The sequence below is a fragment of the Erinaceus europaeus genome, chromosome 10 (genome assembly GCF_950295315.1).
Source record: "Erinaceus europaeus chromosome 10, mEriEur2.1, whole genome shotgun sequence".
NCBI classification, from domain to species: Eukaryota; Metazoa; Chordata; class Mammalia; order Eulipotyphla; family Erinaceidae; genus Erinaceus; species Erinaceus europaeus.
This window is the reverse complement of record NC_080171.1, coordinates 18,814,376-18,837,184: the sequence shown is the minus strand read 5'-3', so window position 1 is coordinate 18,837,184 and position 22,809 is coordinate 18,814,376. Positions and strand designations below refer to the sequence as shown.

General features: G+C 45.1%; 1 protein-coding gene across 6 annotated transcripts in view; it reads right to left on the bottom strand.

Moving 5' to 3' along the window:
* FAM219A (family with sequence similarity 219 member A) overlaps positions 1-12,571 on the bottom strand; it is a 64,468-nt gene extending 51,897 nt beyond the window's left edge. For all 6 annotated transcript variants that reach the window (XM_007522847.3, XM_007522848.3, XM_007522851.3 and 3 more), the window contains exon 1: positions 12,116-12,571. In XM_007522847.3, coding sequence (XP_007522909.2) covers positions 12,116-12,571 — 456 coding nt within the window. The remainder of the gene's footprint in view (positions 1-12,115) is intronic.
* Positions 12,572-22,809: the final 10,238 nt, after the last annotated feature.

Here is a 22,809-nt window from a genome sequence, read left to right as displayed (position 1 = left end):
CCTGCAGGGGGTCATTTCACAAGTGGTGAAGCAGGTCTGCAGGTGTCTTTCTCTCCCTCTCTGTCTTCCCGTCCTCTCTCAATTTCTCTCTGTCCTATCCAGCAGCAATGACTGCAACAACAACAATAACAACTACAGTGATAAACAAAAAGGAAAAAAATAGCCTTCAGGAGCAGTGGATTTGTAGTGCAGGCACTAAGCCCTAGAGATAACCCTGAAGGCAAGAAAGAAAGAAAGAAAGAAAGAAAGAAAGAAAGAAAGAAAGAAAGAAAGAAAGAAAGAGCAGGAACCTCCTGCTTCCTCTATAGAGCCTATATTTCCCTCAGTCCTGGAACCTCTAGGGTGGGGCTCACTTTCCTGCATGCTTCTCTCAATTCATACCAAATGATACTGCATCTGCCGATCCCAACCTAATCAACACAACGAGTACCACCTCAGCATGCTTCACCTCAGACTCTGTCCAGTGACGTCAGGCGTGGAATGTTAAGCCTTCACCCTCATTACTCAGGTGAGACCTTACTTTTCATAGGATTCTCTGATTCCATTCCAGGAGGTTCACTTCCTAACAAAGTTCCAAAACCTAGATATAAACCAGGTCCTGTTAGATAGAGCATATGTTCACATGTATCCATAAATTAGGGCAAAATACATACCTGAAAGCAAAAGTACTCAATCGTCTGCAGTGAGTCAGTATTAAGTTCATAATGTAATTAGACTTAGATACCCTCCTCACCTACTTCCTATTACAGTTCTCTCACTCACTCCAAAGCAAGGACTGCAAAAGCTGAATAAGGGCAAGAGACTAGCATACTTTAACCATGACTCTTTAGTCACTATCAGGCCACCCCATTATCTGGGGCCCTAATCGGGGAGTCCTGAGATTCCCAAACAGACATGATGGGCCTAGACCTCGAATAAATCCCTCTCTCCATTGTTGCCGGTCATTTCTATCAGGAACAACACAAAAGACTCCTTAGTGGGCCCCCATAGAACCTTGCCCTCAACTTGGATCAACAATGGTAGAGATTGTTCCCCATCCTCCGAAGGGAGGATGGACAACATACTCTATGCTACACCTGAGGGAGATGGGTCAATATTGGGGCATCCTGGAATGTTCCTACTCATGACCACAGAATATGAGCTCAGATCTACAGGGATGCAGAGGTCACATAGGCTTCTAAGCTGAATATGGTCCCCAGATCATATCAAATCAATGAGGTTTACAGTCAACAATATTTATACCCCTTTCCTGTATTAGGGAGCTACTCTTTTCCCTGATCCAACTTTCTGGTCCTTTTTCCAGCCATGACATAATCTCCCCCAGACAATAACTTGAATCCACCAGCATATCAGATGTCAGGCTCAGGGGAAAAAAGAAAAAGAAAAAAAAACTAGTATAACCACAGGCCCTTTGGAATATAACTAAAATATGCCTACTAGCTATCCACAAAATGGAGACACCCTCCCCCCAACTCTTCATCTGCACTATTCCAGCCTTTAGGTCCATGATTGGTCAACAATTTGTTTGGCTTTGTATGTTAACTCTCTTTTCAATCACCAGGCTCCAGATGCTAGCATAATGCCAACCAGACTTCCCTGGACAGACAACCCCACCAATGTGTCCTGGAGCATATGAATGAGGTGAATGACATAGCAGATAATAAAGTGGTTATAGAAAGAAAATAGAAAAGGGAAGAAAAATGGATTAAAAAACAAAGGACCAAGAGAAGGGGATGTTTTAGCACATATTATTGCATGAATGAGTAAGAATTTATATGTTCTGAGACTCCTAGTAGTGTCTGTTACCCTAATAGTTCTAAATGGATGAACTTAGATTTAGAAAGAGATTTGAATGTGAACATTATATCTAAACATATACTGACTGTGATGGGCTGAAAGTTAAAAAATAAAAAATGAAAAAAGAAAAAAAAAGAAAGAAAGGAAGGAAAGAAGAAAATAAGAAAGAAAAAGAAATAGGGGTGGGCAGGCAGTGGCGCACCTGGTTAAACACACACATCACAGTGTGCAAGGACCCCAGGTTCAAGCCTCTGGTCCCCACCTGCAGGAGTAAGCTTCATAAGTGGTGAAGCAGAGCTGCTGGTATCTCTGTCTCTCCCTCTCCCCTTTCAATTTCTCTCTGTCTCTACCCAATAATAAATAAAAAAGTATTTAAAAAAAAAAAAAAGAAAGAAGGACTAATTTCCAAGACAGTTTCCCAAAGATTATTCCAGGTAAAACATTGGCTCTGTAAAGTGTTAACAGAGATAACAAGTTTCTATAGTTACACAGTCTTGAGAAATAATCATGTTGAATGAAGATGCATAGAGTTCTTTACTGCAGGATTTTTCAGAGCTTTTAGAGTGTTGGTCAGTCTGAGACAGGACAGAGTATGGAATAGCTACCCAAAGAATTTGTCCACAGATCCTTCCTACTCCTCCCCAAGTATCACAAAAGACCAATATTCCTAAAAATATACCTTAGGAAATACTGATCTAGGCCAGTTTTAACTGAGGATTTCAATTCTTTTATAAGGGTAAAATTAGAAAATAATACTGGGGGGGCATAGTGCAATGGGTTAAATACACATAGCACGAAGCACAAGGACTGGCACAAGGATTGTGGCTTGAGCCCCCAGCTCCCCCACATGCATGGGGGTCACCTCACAAGCGGTGAAGCAGGGCTGCAGATGTCTATCTTTCTCTTCTCCTCCTCTCTGAGTTTCTCTCTGTCCTATCCAACAATAATAGCAACGACAACAATAATGGAAAAAAGATGGCCTCCAGGAGCAGTGGATTGCTAGTGCAGGCACAGAGCCCCAGTGGTAACTCTGGAGGCAAAAAAAAAAAAAAAAAAAGAAAGAAAAGAAAAAGAAACGAAAATGGGAGCTATAAATCATTTATAGCTTATAAATAATTATGTTTAAATTAACTATATAATGAAATATATATATATATATATATATATATATATATATATATATATGGTTCATGGACCATAATTTGGGTACAGTTAATTCAGTAAGTCTTAAATTAGCCCTCTGGTACTGTTCTAGATATAGACTGGGCGGCCTCTAGCTATGACAGCCAAGAGTTATGAAAGCCAGGTATCTGGTGATGGAAACAAGCAAAACCAGGCCAGGAGCTATAGCAGTTGAGCTGATTCTCCCTGGATGTGGCCTCTTGTCACACTTACTTTTCTCAGGGTGAGAAGGTGAATAAAAAGACATCCTTCATGGCAATCATGACCCTCTTACTAGTGCACAAGCTCATTATATACTCTCCTCTTCAAAGGCTCTTTTTTTTTTTTTTTTTTTTTTTGCCTACAGGGTTATTGCTGGGGCGTATCCACTGCTCCTATAGGCTACTTTGTTCCCTTTTGTTGCCCTTGTTGTATTATCATTGTTGTGGTTATTATTATTGTTGTTATTGCTTTTGTTGTTGGATGGGACAGAGAGAAATAGAGAGAGGAGAGGAAGGCAGACAGAAAGACACCTGCAGACCTGCTTCACCGCCTGTGAAGTGACTCCTCTGCAGGTGGGGAGCTGGGGGCTCCAAGTGAGAGGCTCTAACCGGGATCTTTACACTGGGTCTTTGCACTTGTGCCATGTGCACTAAACCGCCATGTGCACTTAACCAGCTGTACTACCCCCTCCCTCTTCAAAGACTTTAGAGTTGACCTTCAAGATTCACAATTTGATACCACTGAATAACAGCAGATGCAAGTGCATTATTTACTTAAACTGCCTTCTGTGAATGTAAAGCTAGGGGGAACTCCTATTGGTCCCAGGCCAGACCCCCTGGGCCACCTTCCTAAACAATTTCCCCACTCCAAAATTCCTCCCTAGAGTCCAGGCGTTCACGTGACTGCTGGAAGGTCATGTGCCAACTTCTGAACTCGAGCAGCCAGATCCAAAGCCAGAACCAGCTCTGCCTTCTTCCTTCCTTCCTTTCTCCCACCCAGATGGCCAGATTCCCACCAGAAGTGCCTTAGGAAACAATGACTTGGGAGTCAGCAAGGCCAGGCCTCTCGCTTCCTTCCACCAGCACCTCTGGGTATCATGCTAGCAGGATTCTCCCTGGCCTCCCCCTCCAGAACTCCCTGCACTAGTTGTCCCCAGGCCTGCTGGAAGGCATGAAACTTAGTTGTTTAACTAAGCTTAGGAAGCTGGGTCTTGTCTCTTTTCCAGACACAAGACTCAACCTGTCCTTTCAAGAAGAGAGAAGGCTGCTGAGGCTAATCAGGTTCAAGTGAAGAAGGTTCTGTTTTCCACTTCAATTCACTCTGGGTTATAGTCAATCAAGGGCAGCCGGAAGCTGGAGGCTGGATGTGACTCAGCCTGCCTCCCAGCTACCATGAAAGCTCCAGAGGCCTGTAGAGATCCGAATGCAGCACTCCTTGCCCTGCGGTGCCTCTACACCGGACCTCTGAGAAGCCAAGTGACCACTGAACAATCTCATCGCAGAAGTCTGCTCCCTTGGCACATGTTGCTGGAATAGAGCAGCCTCAGTGCTGCTTCTATCCCTCCCTTTTTTAAAAACAAACTTTTCAAAAATTATTTATTTATTTATTTATTACTTATGTTTTACCAGAGCACTGATCAACTCTGGTTTATGGTGGTGTGGGAGACTGAACCTGGGACTTTGGAGCCTCAGTCATCATTTTTATTTACTTATTTATTTATTTTTATTTCTTTATTATGGAATTAATGTTTTATAGTCAACAGGAAATACAATAGTTTGTACATGCAAAACATTTCCATTTTCCACATAGCAATACAGTCCCCATGTATTTGTTGATTTATTATTGGATAAAGACAAAGAGAAATTAAGAGGGTAGGAGGAGATAGAGACGGAAACTCACACCTATGGACATCTAATCATTGACAAAGGTACCCACACTATTAAATAGGGAACTCCCTCAGAGTTGGAGAAGATCTTTACATGTCATACATCAGACAAGAGACTAATAACCAAAATATATAAAGAGCTTGCCAAACTCAACAAGAAAACAAATGACCTCATTCAAAAATAGTGAGAGGACATGGACAGAATATTCACCACAGAAGAGATCCAAAAGGCTGAGAAACACATGAAAGAATGCTCCAAGTCACTGACTGTGAGAGAAATGCAAATAAAGACAACAATGAGATACCACTTCACTCCTGTGAGAACATCATACATCAGAAAAGGTAGTAGCAACAAATACTGGAGAGGCTGTGGGGACAAAGGAACCCTCCTGCACTGCTGGTGGGAATGCAAATTGGTCCAACCCCTGTGGAGAGCAGTCTGGAGAACTCTCAGAAGACTAGAACTAGACCTACCCTATGACCCTGCAGTTCGTTTTCTGGGGATATATTCTAAGGAACCAAACAAAACCATCCAAAAAGATTTGTGTATACCTATATTCATAGCAGCACAATTTGTAATAGCCAAAACCTGGAAGCAACCCAGGTGTTCAACAACAGATGAGTGGCTGAGCAAGTTGTGGTCTATATACACAATGGAATACTACTCATCTAATAAAATGCTGATTTCACCTTTTTTTTTTTTTTTACCCCATCTTGGATAGAGCTTGAAGGAATCATGTTAAGTGAGATAAGTCAGAAACAAAAGGACGAATTGGGATGATCTCGTTCATAGGCAGAAGATGAAAAACAAGATCAGAAGGGAAAACACTAAGCAGAGCTTGGACTGGTGTTTGTGTATTGCACCAAAGTAAAAGACTCTGGGATGGGGGGATGGGTTCAGGTCCCGGAACATGATGGCAGATGAGGACATAGTGGGGGTTGAATTGTTATGTGGAAAACTGGGAAATGTTATGCATGTACAAACTACTGTATTTTACTTTTGATTGTAAACCATTAGTCCTCAATAAAGAAATTTAAAAAGAGAGAGAGAAGAGAGGGAGGGAGACAGAGACACCTGAAGCCCTGCTTCACCACTTGCAAAGCTTTCCTCCTGCGGATAGGGACCAGGGGCTTGAACCGGGGCCCTTGCATACTATAATGTGTGTGCTTAACCAGGTGTGCCATTGCCTGGCCCCCTGCTTCTATCCCTACTGCAGCTTTCAGGCTGTACTCAGAGAAAGGAGGCATGCACCCTTTTTCATTTTAGTTTATTTATTTTGGATAGAGACAGAGAGGAACTGAGAAGGAAGGGACAGAGAGAGACACCTGCAACACTGTTTTACCATTCATGAAGCTTCCTCTACAGGTGGGGCTCTCAGGCTTTAAACAGAGACCTTGCACAATGCAATGTGTGTACCCAACCAGGTGTGCCACTGCCCTCCCTCCTCTTCCCACCCCTTTCATTCTAACTCCTTCTAACAGTGTATGAATATACATCCATTCTAAAAGAAATCAGTAAGAAGGCTCAATTCAACCACTCAGTGACAAAACTATACATTTGACAAAATGATGGTCAATAGCCAGATGAGAAACTGTAACACAGAACACTCTCTCAGTCAGCAAAGAGTTACATTTTTCCTTTATCAAAGTACTGCTCAGAAAACAAAAAACAAGCAAATGAAACACCCAACCCACCATGCATCCTTGCTGCCACCATTCTGCTTGCATTCATGAAAGCAGACTGCAGGTGGACAGATACGTGTGCTTCTTTGTATTCTTTCTGAGGCCATGGCTATCATTCTAATCTTTGGTTTTCCAGGAATCCTGAATCTTCTCTGACCCCAAGAATGCAACTCCAACAGCGGAGCAATAAAAAAGTGCAGATGTCTTCCTTATAAACCAAGAAGTACAAAACCTCCTGAATTTCCTGAAGTAGTGATGGTCCCTCTTGCCATCCAGATGTTCATGCCAGAAATCTGAGAACCATCCTTGACTCCCCGCCACACACACACACACACACACACACACACACACACACACAGAGAGAGAGAGAGAGAGAGACTCCACATCCTGGCTATTCCACCCTATTAGTATCAAGATAGATGTCCCCCTTACTCTTTCTGCTTGAGTATAGGCCTTCATCATGGCTTGCCTGGATTATTACACCCACCTCAAAGTTAATGTTCTAACTTCTAATTTCACCTTCTCCAATCTCTTACCCACCAATGGTGTAATTATCCTAAACTCAAATTTGATGATGCTATTTTAGGTTATGTTATTTATAACCTCATTCATTCCAAATGTACCTTTTTTGGTCCTTCCTTCTTTCCCTCACCCCATCTTCTCAGTTTGCCAAACCTCTACTTGGTGAGAGACCTTCCTGTATTCCTCCGGCTCTGCAGGGCTTGGTGCCTAGCTAGATCTCTTGCAGTACTCCTTATCCTACAGAGTCACAGCCTACCTTCAACACAACATCTAGCAGAAAGCAGGCTCTCAGTGTTGGATTCAGAAGATGTATAGTAAGGGATGTGCTGGAGACCTGAGGAAACTTGGGTGTTTTTTCAATATAGGATGATGGATAAGGGTGTGCCTCTTCCTAGAACTTGAGAAATACTGCTTGCTCATGAACCATACAGGTTCGCAAGGAGACAAAAGCAAGCTTCCCAGGTCACAGAATACATGCAGACCAATTTCCCATGGCAGTTTCTTGCTTTCCTTATTGTATTCTCTCTGCCACTTTCAGGGCCTGGTTTAACCCTCTCCCTGAATTATTGTCCTGACTACCCCCTCCTCTTGAGTGTCAGGGTACTCCTTTCCAAGCTCATGTGGCCAATGGATTAGAACTGAAGTATTCCACTCAAGATCTCCTCCAAAGGGAAGCGTCATTCTTTCTCAGGAACATACGCCATTGATTTCCTCTTCTTTCATCTAGTGCTGGCGTCTGGTATGTGTAACTTGACTACTCCCAGAAAGACATTTATATTAAAGAGAGAGACAGAAGAGATACCATTATACTGTAACTTCCATTGGTACCTTGGCAATCACATGTCCTACCTGCTGATCTAGCTCTCTGGCCCCCAATTTTCACTCTTGACATGTCTCTCAAACCTTCCTGTAGCAGTTTGAGCCTATCCTCTCCTGGCCACCCCAATAAAGAGATATCACTTTTCTCTTTCCTTAGAGTACTTGGAGTTGAGCATATGATCATGAACTAGACAAATTATTTAGTAGAAAATCAGGGTCCTAGGGAAGCCAGGCCAGACTAGCATTTCTCTCAAGAATACAGAGACTCAGTCTGGTGCCATATGCCTTTTATTATTTTTTTATTTTATTGATTTTTTTTATTGTCTCTTTGGTTTCTGAACACACAGGAGACAGAGTTTTGCCTGACACAATTAAATGATTAAAAGCTCCGATTGTTTTCTTGCAACAAATCTCTCCCTCTCCACTGGCAGTCTAATAGAAGACACTGACTGATAGTGCAACAACCAGCTCAACAGACAAGGGAGCCAGAGAGTCTATCCCTGCTGTCCACACAAACAACAGCCCAAATTCAACCCACTTGCTCATCATAGAACTCTGGATAGCTGGGAACTCCCCTAGGTCAGTGAGGTATGAGGCTTGGAAACAGAAATGACAAAGGAAGTATGCCCATCCCTGACAGTTTATTTAAGAAAATCTGTGTTCAGAAACATTGAGAATTGTCTAGGATATAGATACAGAAGGGGTAGAGCCCAGGGACCAAGTCTCTAAGGGGAGCTCTTATTCCTTTTAGAAGCAGACAGGAAGAGACCCTGGGGATCTTGCAGGGAAAGGCCCAGGCCTAGTTCAGCTGGTGAGATGCAGCCATGCCAATTAAATAATTGGTGTGATGGGGAAAGGAGGGAGGCCACTCCCTTCAGACAAATTCCCACCCCAGACAGGAGGATCCATGCAGCTGGGGTAACAGCAACAACAGAGCAGGGATCTCTTCCCCTTCCTCCCACTAGCTGTGAACTAATGCTTAAATTAGCACTTTGGAAACACCCAGATCTGCTGGTTGTGCCTTCTCTCCCAGTTCCAGCCACTCCCCCAGACCTCTTTTTCAAGCCTGAAATTAGCTCTCAAATAAATAATAAAAACAAAAATGCTCTTCCCTCAGAGCTCATCTTTCTGAGTTTAGAAGAAATGACCTCTAAATCCTTCCCACCACATTGGGCGGGAGAAGGTCATTTGATGATGGAGTCCATATGACAGGCTTCTACCAGAACAACATAGTCCACAAAGTGCCAGTGACGCTGACATAAACATTGTCTTCTTCCCTTAGGGCTTATCTGGCCTCCACTGTGCCTTCACACTGTGAGAGTGAGCAAGACAATGAACTTGTGCTAAACTGTGACCCCAGTAGGGCAAGACCATGTCTGTGTTTGTGCTGCTAACCACTATACCCTCAAACACTTAGCAGAGTATCTGGAAGACAGCAGATATTCAATAAATTCTTGGTGGATGGGAGTCGGGCGGTAGCACAACGGGTTAAGCGCAGGTGGTGCAAAGCGAAGGACCGGTGTAAGGATCCGGGTTCCAGCCCCTGGCTCCCCACCTGCAGGGGAGTCACTTCACAGGCAGTGAAGTAGGTCTGCAGGTGTCTGTCTTTCTCTGCCCCTCTCTGTCTTCCCCTCCTCTCTCCATTTCTCTCTGTCCTATCCAAGAAGGACAGCATCAATAACAACAACAGTAACTACAACAAGAAAATAACAAGGGCAACAAAAAGGAATAAATAAATAAAATAAATAATTTAAAAAAATTCTTGGTGGATTAATCTGCTGAATTATGATATTCTTTGGAAAACGGTGTGGGCAGCTATGGTTCAAACTTTAGATAGCTGGTCTTCATTTCATCAATGGGGTAACTGAGTCCAAAAATCTCAATAAATAGTGACAATATAAATAAAATAGTTCACAGCTGAATCTAAGTCTAAGATTCTAGTTTTATGATTTACACAAATCATAAAATGATACTTTGCCTTTCTCTTCTGTCTTTTGCTTCTGTCCTAGTGGTACAGTATCTTGATTACTTATAGTCCCCAATGAAAGCTCTTTGGGAAACTTCACAAGCAATTCTTTCAGTGTCAATAATACACAGAACATTTAATGAGTTCTGGGGATCTCTTGTCCTCAACTTGAGAACATACGAAGAAGCAGATTCTGTGGGACAATGTCTATGACCTCTAAATGTGTGTGTGTGTGTGTGTGTGTGTGTGTGTGTGTGTACTGCTATTCCTATAAGGTATTTGCTAAACCTCAGCAAAGTATCCTCTTACAGAGAAAGGCTCCTTCAGTTTTGAAGAAAAGGGTCTGAAGGCAGCCATCACTTGGCTGGTAAGTATCTCCTTGCCACAAACACTTCTATTCCAGAGTCAAAGTCACAGAGACCAGAAGCAGCTTGGGAATCTTTAGGGAACACACTCACTCAAGCAATCACTGAGAACCTCAAGCAATAACAAAGGCATTCAGGACATCTAGGGGGAGCCTGGTGATCCATTCATCTCCCCTTCTAGCTATTGTCTGCATTCTTAGAGGAGCCCCAGATAGAAGAGAAGAACCAACTAATTATTTCTTCTCCTGACTCACTTAGACCTCCTAAATTCACTCTCCCTCTGACTTCTTGACTAGATTCTTCAAATTGGAAGGGAAATCTAGTCTGGCCAGTCAAATTGGCTGGAAAGATAACCCAGAAGGAAATTTATCTTAATCTAGCCCAAAGTCTTCCTTAAAGTTCATGGGATTGACTTCTCATCAAGATTTTCTGGCCCCTAAATAATCCAGTGATGACATAAGGCTAGGAGAAAAAGTGCTGCAGCATCTCTCTCTCTCTGATGGAATATCAAACACTTCCATAAAGTGTCTCTGTTTTGGCTTCTATTACAGAACCACTTTATAATCACAAATGGGGAGAAAGACCACGTATCTCTTGCTAGGTGATGTCTAGTTATTCTACTATCCTCCCCCAATAGGTGGGTCCTTTCCAATATCCATTTTGGCTGCTGCAGCGGGCAGGTTATTTGCTCAGAAACTCACAAAAAGCACATGCCATCAAGGGCCCTGGGAGCCCAGGGGTAGATAGAACCTGTTCCTCCCCTCCCCTCACTTAACAGAGGGAGGAAGCTTAAGGGCCTCAGAGCTTCAGGAATTGGGAGAGTTTCTGCCCTCCTCCAGTTGAGCTGAGAGAAAAGGGCATCCACACACCTTGAGGCTGCAGGCCCACCCTTCCTTCCTCCTTTCACCAGCTTCCCTTCAGGTCCGGGGGGGGGGGGTGGTCGGAAAAAGAAAGAAAAATAAGAAAGAAAAAGAAAAACAGAGCTAGAGCTAGGGCACTCCCTCCCTTTCCCTCTTCCCACACCAGCCGGCTAGGCCTTGGAGTCACCCCGCCCCTGCGGCGGGGCAGGCCAGTCAATCAAACAGCCCCCGGGGCGGTGACCAGCGGGTCTCCCCTAGGCCTGGCCCGGGTGAGACAGCATCGCCCTCCTTCTTCCATCCGGATGACATCATTCCTCCCTGAGTCCGGGACCGGGGAAGGGGGACTGGGCCGGCGGCAGGATGGGCGCCCAGGAGGACTAGAGAGCACGTAGGCCTCCATCACGGCGGGGGTGGGGTGGGGGCTTAGGAGCCGGTGGGCACGGGCGGCCCCGCCCCCCCTCCCCCGGGTTCTGGAGCTCGGAGCTCTGGCCTCTGCGCCCCCCACCCCCCATTCTCCATCCCGCTGGCTGTGCGCTCTCTTCTCTTCTCCCCGGCTCTGGCACCCCTAGCCCCGACAGCCTGAGCTCTCCTCCTCCAGAAGAGCGGGAATCCCGGCCCTGCGTTGCCATCCACAGGCAGCCAAATGCCACCCCCACCCGCCCGCCTTGATGGGTGCAGGCCGCCCCAGGACGAGCCGCCTCTGCATCTCTCGGTCCAGCCCCCACCGCCACCGCCACCACCCAGCGGCGCCCCTGCCGGTGCCCTTCCTTGCCCAGCCTGCGCCCGCGGGGCGGTGTGTGCACCATTGTGCCCCCTCGGTTCCACCCGACGGCGCCGCTCCAGCTCGTCGGCCTGTCTGTCCGCCCTGGCACGCCCGTGGCGCGGTCTCCGTTCCCCGCAGGGCCCCCTCCGCCGCGAAGCGTCTTCAAGGCTCTTTTGGACCCACGCGAAAGCGCCACCTCCGCACAGCAACCGAGGCCTGTCTCCCTCCATCACCCCCCTCAAGCGAAGCCCCCTCCCGGCCCTGGCCTACCCACACCGCCTGCCCCCTCACCAGCGGCTGCATTTCCGAGTGCGCGGTGGGCACCTGGAACCGGTCGATCTCCTCCATCATGATGCCGGCGGGCGAGCGGGTCGGGGGCCGGGCGCAGCCGGGGACGCCGACGGGACCGCGCGGGGCGGTGGCCCCAGGAGCCGGCGAGGTGGTGCAGGCTAGGCCGCCCCGGACGAGTCGGGCGTAATAAGACTGCGGAGCAGATCGAGGGCTGGGCGCGGGACGCGGGGCGCGGGGCGCGGGGCGCGGGGCGAGAGGCTCGCTGGCTGGTCGAGGCCGGCGTGACTCCGTGGGTTTGCTGAGAGCTACCGCGGCCGGGGCCGGGTCGGGCCGAGCCGCAGGTCTTGCCTCGCCTCCTCCTCCTCCGCCGCCGCCTCCTGTCAGCAGCTCAGCCACTGCGGTGACTCGGCAACTCCACTTCCGGGTCCGGGACACCGCCTGATCTGCATTATTCATGAGGGGGAGGTGCTTGGGCGCCTCGGTCCCTCCCACATGCGGGAGTTCTGAGCGCGCGCCGCCGGCAAGTCGTATTATTGCTGGGGCGGGGGCGGGGGCGGGGCTTAATGGAGCTGGAGGCTCCCCGAGCGCCTAGCCCCGCCTTCTCCTGGAGCCCAGAAGGGGCGCCCCAAGCGCCTGCGCCTTGGGGATTGCTTGGTTGCTGGGTAACCGCGTCAGGGAGGTTCCTTCCTGCAATGGTGAAGGGACCCATAACGACGCCTGTCCCCAAAGAACCCCTGCGACTGGGAATTGAAGTGACAAGGAATTTGGGTTTCCTGTGCATGATCCGGGGACAGACTTCTTGTCCTCAGGCAGAGAGAGTTCAGTAGACCCTCCAAGTGTTGAGGTGCTCCAGCTTCTAAGATGCCCCCCAAACAGCCACCTCGTAAACAGGTAACACAGGGTCCTACTTGCTCTCTCGATGGCCTCTGACCTTCTTTGTCAACGACAACTGATCATACCTCCTACTACTTCATCTTTCCTTGTTGACCCTTAACCTTCTCTCTCTCTTCGGCTGTGTTCCAGTGACCTCTAGCCTTGTCATGATCCCCTCCCCCCCATTAATCTAGCCTCTTCTCACACTGTCCCTGACCCACTGCTTCCTACTTCTCTTCCATTTGTCATCCTCTCACCATCTATTCCATCATTGCACTGACCCATCTTCACCAGCCCATCTTCCTTAACTCCAACCCCCAGTTCTTAAATAGTCCTACACCTACCCATTCCAACCACTAGCCCCCCAGCTCTTTCTAATTTTTTAAAAATTATTATTGCTGTGGCTTCATAGCTTTGGGCCATCTTTTTCTGAAAGGGGGAAATAGAGACAAAGAGATATCTGTGTGTATGCTCTAGCTTTTGGAATCTACCTTGCTTTAAATATCACTATTGCTATGTGAAAATCCCATAGTCCCAGCACACCAGACTGTCCTCATTTCCTGGAAAGAGGACATTCACATTCTCTTTTTCCTCTGGGCCTTTCAAATGACTATTTCTACTGCCTGCTTCCTGTCTGCTGCCACATGTTCCATAATATCTTGTCCCAAACATTTCCTTCATCTCCTGGTCATACACCAGGTCTCATCTTGGCAATCATATTCCCCTACAAAGGAGTAGGTCCTCTTTTGGGAGGCAGGATAAGGTACTATCCCCAGTAAACTATGAACTCTATGACAGCAAAGATCATTATTCATTGTTGATTCCCTGTATCTAGCACAATGCCTGGGATGTATTAAATTGTGATACAATGAATTGAATATGAATTCTATGCCTTGAGCTTTTGTTTGAAATTTTTAATCTGAGTGTGTTTTAAGGATAGGGAGGGGTAAGCCTAGAAGGGAAGACTTATGGGGCATGATAATAAGGAAATCTCACTGTATAAACATATTTTTCTGGGTTCCTGTTTGTATGTTCCTGTTTGTATGCCAGGACTCTGAATGTTTCAAATTTGAAACATATGTACATATGAAACATTTTGAAACATATGTCTTAAGAGCTGGTTATTGGAAATTAAAAGGTAAAAATTCTGATTATATAAATATTCAATCTCATGCAACAATTATTTCTTGAGCACCTACTGAATTGCCAGGTGTTGTTCTGGTTACTAATGATATAGCAGCAACAACAACAAAATATTCCTGTTCTTTTGTAGCTTATGTTTTTGCTGGAAGTCAACAGTAAAACAATAGGTAAAATGCAGTTTTTCAGATTGTAATAGGTGTCAAGGAGAAAAATTAAACAGGAAAGTGGAGTAGGATGTTCAGGGGATCAGAAGAATAAGATTTCAGGGAGTCAGGCGGTAGCTCAGCGGTTTAAGCGCACGTGGCGCAAAGCGCAGGGACCAGCATATGGTTCCCAGTTTGAGCCCCCAGCTCCCCACCTGCAGGGGGGTCGCTACACAAGCGGTGAAGCAGGTCTACAGGTGTCTATCTTTGTCTGCCCCTCTCTGTCTTCCCTTGCTCTCTCCACTTCTTTCTGTCCTATCCAACAATGACGACATCAGTAACAACAACAATAATAATAATAACTGTAACAACAAGGACAACAAAAGGAAAAATAAATATTTTTTAAAAAAGAATATGATTTTAGTTTGGGTTGTCAGGGAAGGCCTCACAGGGGTGACCTTTGTTAAAGACCTAAAGGAACCAAAAGAATTAGCTATGTGGTGTTGCAAGGGGGTGGGGAGAGGAAACAACATTCCAGTCAGAAGGCATAGCAAGTATGAAGTCCCTAAGGTGGGAGTTTACTGCACATGTTCTGGGTCAGCAAGAAAGGGCAGGCGAAAGTGGTGGTGGGGGGAATAAAAGGTCAGAAAGGTATAGCCCTCTACCCCAGGAGGTTAATCAAATAACCCATGTCATATTAAATTGCTCACGATGGGGCTCCATGATCATAATTTGTAATTAAAATGCATGAATGTCAGGCACCATAAACCATGACCAGCTCAAAACATCACTCGTTATGCCCTGATCATCAAGTGTCCTTCCTGAGAATTGTGAGAATTCCAACTGACTGCATGTGTATATGTGCAGGAGGAGCTTTGCAACATGGCCAAACATTGCCTGGCAGCCAGGCTTCTTAGTAGAGAACTGAATTAGAGTCTTCTGTGAACTCCAGTCAAAAGCTAATTTTAGTTGATGACTAACAAATTTTAGTACTCCTTTATACTTCAGTTGTTTACCATAAAAAAAAAAATTGAAGTCTGAAATTTTGCATCATTTGCCTCTAAGAGTCAAATAAACGACTCAGCACCTTGGGATTACTTTGTCGTCCATCAAAGACCCTTCTCAACTCAATACTTCCTGAAATATTGATCTTGATGAGGGGCGACTAGAGGAGAGGTGAGTGGGCAAGACTAGGGACAAGACCAAAAGAGAATCTTAGATGACTAAGAAATTCTTAGTCTGTGATGAGACCTGGGAGCATAGGAAGAAAGGATAGGAGGTGGTGAGCAGAACTGAAGGGCAAGCTGATATGTTCTGTGTGTCCAGAGTAAGATAGCCTCATCCTAGTCTCTCTCCTCCTTAAGGTCACTCTTGCTTGCTATTCTCAAATTCTTGCCCCATTACCTCCAAAATATCTCTTGAGGGCCCATAGGAACAGCTCTGCTCTGGTTTCATTCTCTCTCTCTCTCTCTCTCTTCAGAATAGATAAATTATATATATATATATATGGAGGGGGGGAGGCCGGGCAGTGGTGCAGCCAGTTAAATGCACAGAGCAGGAAGCACAAGAACCTGCACAGGAATCCGAGTTTGAGTCCCCACTTCCCATCTGCAGGACGATGCTGCACAAGTGGTGAAGCAGGTCTGCAGGTGTCTCTTTTTCTCTCTACCTCTCTATCTCCCCACCTCTGTCAACTTTTCTCTGTCCTAACCAATAAAATGGAAAAAATGGCTGCCTGGAGCAATGGATTCGTAATGCTGGCACTAAGCCTGAGCAATAACCCTGGAGGCAAATATATACACATCTTGAAGCAGATCACTTGCCTTCATAGTCACAGCCCCCTTCCTAGCCCAACCTGTAATCCAGAGTGTTTAAAGGGGTGGCTGGGTGGTGGTGTACCTGGTTAAGCACACATATTACAGTGCTCAAGGACCCACGTTCGAGCCCCCAGTCCCCACCTGCAGGGGGAAAGCTTTGCGAGTGGTGAAGCAGGGGTGCAGGTGTGTCTCTCTATCACCCCCTTCCCTCTCAATTTCTGGCTGTCTCTATCCAATAAAAACAAAACAAAACAAAAAAACCCTTGTAACAAATCTTATAACCTCATTCACTCATGTTTCTTCCAATACTTGATTATGTAAAACCCGCACACATTCAAACTCTTGTGTGACTTCCCATTGCCTTAAGGATAAAGACCACATTTTCAGGTAACACTTCAGGGGCCTGTATGGATTGAGGCCTGCTTGGGTCTCTATGCCTTAACTTGTACCACTCTTGCCCTGCTATTGCTGTACTCAATTTCTGTGTTCTGTTCTGCACTTGCTCGAACTCTCTTCACACTCTTCCTCACCCACATATTCACTCCTATCATAGAGGCCAGACATCAGTGCCCTAATGCCCTATTGATGAAGATAGAGCAGTCTTGTTACTTTGTTCCACTCTTTCACACTACGCTTCACTGTTTAGACGCTTCACTGTGTGCAATTAATTTCTTTGTGTAATTAATTAATTATTGTGTTTCTCTTCTGTTAGATTGTGAGCTCCTTAAGAGCACAACTTGTGACTATTTATGCTCCCATCTATATTCTTAGCTCCTAACAGTGGGTTTTCATGTCAAAAAATCCATGGATGGGATGTTAGTTCTTTGTTTTTTTAAATATTTATTTATTTATTTTCCCCTTTTGTTGCCCTTGTTTTATTGTTGTAGTTATCATTGTTATTGATGTTGTTAGATAGGACAGAGAGAAATGGAGAGAGGAGGGGAAGACAGAGAGGGGGAGAGAAAGATAGACACCTGCAGACCTGCTTCATCGCCTGTGAAGTGTACCCCTGCAGGTGGGGAGTGGGGCCTCGAACCGGGATCCTTCCGCTGGTCCTTGTACTTTGTGCCACATGTGCTTAACCTGCCCAACTCCCTGGAATGTTAGTTCTTTGGTGTCTCTCCTCTCCTCCCCTCCCTTTCTTTCTTTCTCCTCCCCTCCCCCCTTCCCTGTTCCTCTCCCTCCCTCCATCTTTTTCTCTGTCTTCCCCTCTTCTCACATTCTCTATATTCTATAAGGATACAGAATTTTTAAATGTTTTTGTAGAGGAGATAACAGTGGTTATGCAGAGAGACTCATTCCTGATGCTCCAAAGTTCCAGGTTCATTCTCCCACACCACCATAAGCCAGGGCTGAACAATGCCATGATTAACCAAAAAAGTATAGAATTTTTTTTTTAAAAAAATTTTATTATCTTGATTTATTGGATAGACACAGCCAGAAATCAAGAGGGAAGGGGGTGATAGAGAGGGAGAGAGACAGAGAGACACCTGCAGCCCTGCTTCACCACTCATGAAGCTTTCCTACTGCAGGTGAGGACTGGGGGCTCGAACCTGGGTCCTTGAGCATTATAATACGTGCGCTTAACCAGGTGCGCCACCACCCAGCCACAAAAGTATAGAATTTTTTTTTCCTTTTTTTTTTTTTTTCCTCCAGGGTTATTGCTGGGCTTGGTGCCTGCACCATGAATCCACCGCTCCTGGAGGCCATTTTCCCCCCTTTTTGTTGCCCTAGTTGTTGCAGCCTCGTTGTGGTTATTTTTGCCATTGTTGAGTTGCTTTGTTGTTGGATAGGACAGAGAGAAATGGAGAGAGGAGGGGAAGACAGAAAGAGAGGGGGAGAGAAAGATAGACACCTGCAGACCTGCTTCACCGCCTGTGAAGTGACTCCCCTGCAGGTGGGGAGCCCGGGGCTCGAACCGGGATCCTTACACCGGTCCCTGCGCTTTGCACCACGTGCGCTTAACCCACTGCGCCACCGCCCGACCCCCAAGTATAGAATTTTTAAAAAGTTTTTTAACTGAAGAAAAATCCCAATGAGTGGTCATTAATTGAATGATGGCATTGCTTGGGGTGCTCTGGAAGCATGTGTTAGGCCATCCTTGTGTTGAGTCCAAGGGAATCAGGACAGATGGGTAGAGGAATGTCAGTACTTAAGGTTTAGACAGAGGAAAAAGAGACCAAATGTAGGGGAGGTATGAGTGACCAGTGAAGTTAGAGAAGAGCAAGGAAGAACAATGTCCCAGAAGACAAGGGAAGATTACGTCTATAATGTTTATAGACTGTGTAGTCAGCTGCATCACATGCTGCTAGGGGTCAGTGCAGATAAGAACTACACAGAGCCATTAAAGAGAATAATTAATAAATCACTAATAAAATAGAAGAATAAAAAAGAGAATAACTGAAAGTTACTGGGAACCTTGAGAAGAACAATTCCAGAGGTAAAAGTCAGAGTGAATTGAGTTAAGATAGCAGTAAAGATCATGGAGAAAATCATCTTTTTTTTTTTTTGAGAGATGAAAGTAAGACTTGAATATGTTTATGAGAGGAGAGACCCAGGTGGAGATACAGAGAATCTGGAGATGAAGACCGAGGAAATAGTGACTAGAGCCAAGTCTCTAGGAAGGTGGGAGTAGGTCAGTTGAGGACAGGAGGCAGAACACCCTGGAACAGGAGAGGAGGAGGATGCAGATGATGGTAATTTAGAGGTTTAGTAGCAGACAGTTAAGGAAGTCTCCTCTCCTCCTGGTAGTGTTACAGGATTCCTTCTGGAAGTGATAACTAGAGAACAAATTTTGCCAATGGCTGTTCCATTTTGTTATGATTACAGTCATGCTATTTTCAGAGTTATGGTCTGAGGTTTGTCATGCACAATTATCAGATTACAAAACAGCTGTGAGCATGTGAGGCCACCACTTGGTCTCCTCCCCTGTTGACTGTGGAACCTAGCACATTGTCAGTACCCAGTACATGCCAGGTACTTGAATAATAATGGCCGAGGATTCTTGTGCTTATCCCTGGGCTTTGCAGTCTGCAAGCTGATGCTGAGGAGTAATGTTGATTCACTGGTTCCAGCTGTGAGTGAGCCGCATGAAATTGCTTTTTGCTAGTTGGTAAGTTGTAGAGAGTGTGCAGTCTTCCTAACAGCTCGAAGCTGCCAGAGTTGTATGGGTGGAAGGAGCAAAAGATGGGGCTGTAGATTCAACTTTGGTTTCACTTTGCGTCTCACGCTTGGTCCTACCTATGGAGTCACTAGACTCTAGTTTGTAAGGTGGGTTTGTGTGCTCCATTCATCCCACCTCCTACATTGAGAACTCTGAGAGTGGGACCAACTGAATGCTGCTTCTTTGTTAGCTGTCATCCTTAGGCCTGGCTCATAGTAGATGCTCAATAAATACCAGGTGGGTGTACAACAAATAATGACTGAGTGAGATGATAAGCAGCTAAATGAGTGACGAACAAGGGGCCAGGTGGTGGTGCACCTGGTTAAGTGCATACATTACAGTGCGCAAGGTTCCAGATTCAACCCCCTGGTCCCCGCCTGTAGGGGGAAAGCTTCACAAGTGGTGAAGTAGGGCTACAGGTGTCTCTCTGTCTTCCTGTGCCTCTCTATCTCCCCAAGTCCTCTCAATTTCTATCTCTATCCAATAATAAATAAATATATATATTAAAAAAAACAAAGTGTACTGCACTAAAGTAAAAGACTCAGGTGTGGGGAGGAGGGTTCAGGTCCTGAACATGATGGCAGAGGAGAACCAAAAGGGGGTTGAATTGTTTCGTGGAAAGCTGAAAAATGTTACACATGTACAAATTACTATATTTTACTGTTGACTGTAAACCATTAATCCTCCCAACAAAGAAAACAAAATGTGAAAAATGAACAAAAAAATCACATGTACCTGTCAAATAGAAAAAAAAAAAAAGAGTGATGAACAGGTATGTATTGTGATACCCAGAGCACTAACTTGTCTTTTTGGGCCAACAGAAGAAGTAACTCATGCCCCTCTGCTTCCAGCCAAAGCTGTCTAATTCTGTTCATTATGTAGAGATCCTACCACTGGTTTTAAATGTATTTTCATATTTTTTAAAAATCTCACATCAATTTTTCTGATTTATTTATTTTTTCCATATCTCATATATTCAGTCTTAAATTGTTCCTTGGGACAAACTGGGATGTAAATGAATTGGAAAAAAAATCTGCCTGGGAGACACATGTTTCCAAGTTTCTATATCTTTTATTATTTATTTATTTATTTATTTATTTGTTTGTTTGTTTGTTTTTGCCTCCAAGGTTATTGCTGGGGCTTGGTACCTGCACTACGAATCCACTGCTCCTGGAGGTCATCCCCCCCCCTTTTTTGTTGCCCTTGTTGTTTTTGTTGGATAGGACAGAGAGAAATCAAGAGAGAAGGAGGAGAGAAAGACAGACACCTGCAGACCTGCTTTACCACTTGTGAAGCGACTCCCCTGCAGGTGGCAAGCCGGGGCCTCAACTGGGATCCCTACTCCAGTCCTTGCGCTTTGTATCATGTGCACTTAACCCACTGTGCTATCGCCTGGCGCCCCAAATATCTATCTTTGTTCATGATTTTGTTCCCTTTGCTGGAATGCCTAAGTCTTCCCCCCTTCTGCATCTTATGGGTCTGGCAAGCTCTAAGTCACACACACACATACACACACACACACACACACACACACACACACACACACTTTTATTGAGGGAGTCAATGCTTTACAATGCAGTCATTGTCACATGAGTATAATTTCATTATGCACCAGACTCCTAAACTTCTCTTCCACCCCTCTCTCCCCACTCTTTCCCCAGAATCCCTTGCTTTGATGCTATACACCATGCCCAGTTACTACTTGGCTGTTAAAAACGATGAAGTTGTCTCCTTTGTGTCATCTTGGATGGTACTAGAAGAACATGTTAAGTGAGATAATCCAAAAACAGAAGGACAAATACTGAGTGATTTCACTTAGAAGAGCCACATATATTTTAGCTAAACTCTTTAATCAAGTTTCAAAGAGGGGCCGGGTGGTGGCACACCTGTTTGAGCGCACATGTTGCAATGTGCAAGGACCTAGGTTCGAGTCCCCGGTCCCCGCCTACAGGAGGAAAGCTTTACAAGTGGTGAAGCAGGGCTACAGGTGTCCCTCTGTCTCTTTCCTTCTGTATCATTTCATCCCCTTTCCTCTCAATTTCTGACTGTGCCTGTCCAATAAATAAAGATAATAAAAAAATTAAAAAATAAAATAAAGTTCCAAAGAGCAGGAATTCATTTAGATAGAAGACTGGCAAAATTGCTTACCTGGACAGTATGCTGTCATGACTGCAGTGCAGGTTCGAGCCCCGCTCTCACCACATTGAAAGAAACTTTGGTTCTGTGGATTCCCTCCCTCTCTGTCTCTATCTTTATAAAAATCAGCTCTGGTGCAATGGCGCTCTGATGACAACAAACCAAACAAAACAAGGAAATCTAGTGGGTGACGAAAGAAGGTTTACATGTAAGTATGTACAGATGCACAGATGGCCTAGAATCAGAATTGAAAAACTATTGGTTCTAAAATAAGTGTATTTTTTATGGTCTCTCTACTCCTTATAACAGCAATGCTTCATGCCCTATTATCATTTCCCCATCAAGTCATCTTGTCTATGGTGTCATCTTCCTCATAACTTTAGTGTGTTTTCACTCTGACCTCTCGCTATAGGAAAATCTATCAAGCAGGCTGGGGAGACAGTATAATGGTGATGCAAAAGACACTCATGCCTGCCAATCTGAAGTTCCAGGTTCACTCCCCAGCACCGCCATAAGCCATAGCTGAGTAGTGCTCTGGTACCTAGCTATCTTTAAATATATAGTGTGAATACATACATACCCTCCACTTATCCACTGATTCTGAAGTACCTGTTCAAACTTTTAGAGTAAGAATCTCACTGACCTAAGCTAATTTGTTGTATCAGAGAGGGACAGAGTCCTACGGTACTTTAAGCAGCCAAAACTATGAGCTAAGTAATTTCCTTTTGACACTGTTGTTTTTCCTTGGCTCCTGTAGTGCAAGTTAAAATTTGATTTACTTCAAAGTAATTTCTACATTGTTCATGGTAAATCCCATTCTTACATAAATTGTGCAGGAAGGGCCAGCAAGAGAGTTCACTTGGATAGTGTGTCTACCCCTGTCATACAAATGACTCAGGCTCACCTTTGGTCTCCACTGCATTAGAAGAAGCTTCTGTGCTGCTCTCTCTCTCTCTCTCTCTCTCTCCTCTCTCTCTCTCCCTCTCTCTCTCCCTCTCTCTCTCTCCCTCTCTCTCTCTCTCCCTCTCTCTCTCTCTCCCTCTCTCTCTCCTATCTGAAAAAGCTCAGAGTAGCAAAGCTCTGATGATGACAATAAGTCAATACTAAAAAAGACATTGCATGAAGGGGCCTCAAAGTTCTAGACCAATCTCTTCATTTCGGACTAGTCTTTGTGTTACAAAAAGACTCTGTACTTAAGTCTTTAGTATATATTTTTTAATGTGTCAAAACATTTTTTTCCTTTCTCTCTCCCTCTCCCTCTCTCTGGTTGAGCATACATGCTACGATGTGCAAGGACACAGGTTCGAGCCCCCAGTCCCCACCTGTAAGGAGAAAGTTTTGTGGGTGGTAAAGCAGTGTTTTTTTTTTCTCTCTCTCCCTCTCTATCACTCCCTTCCCTCTTGATTTCTGGCTGTCTCT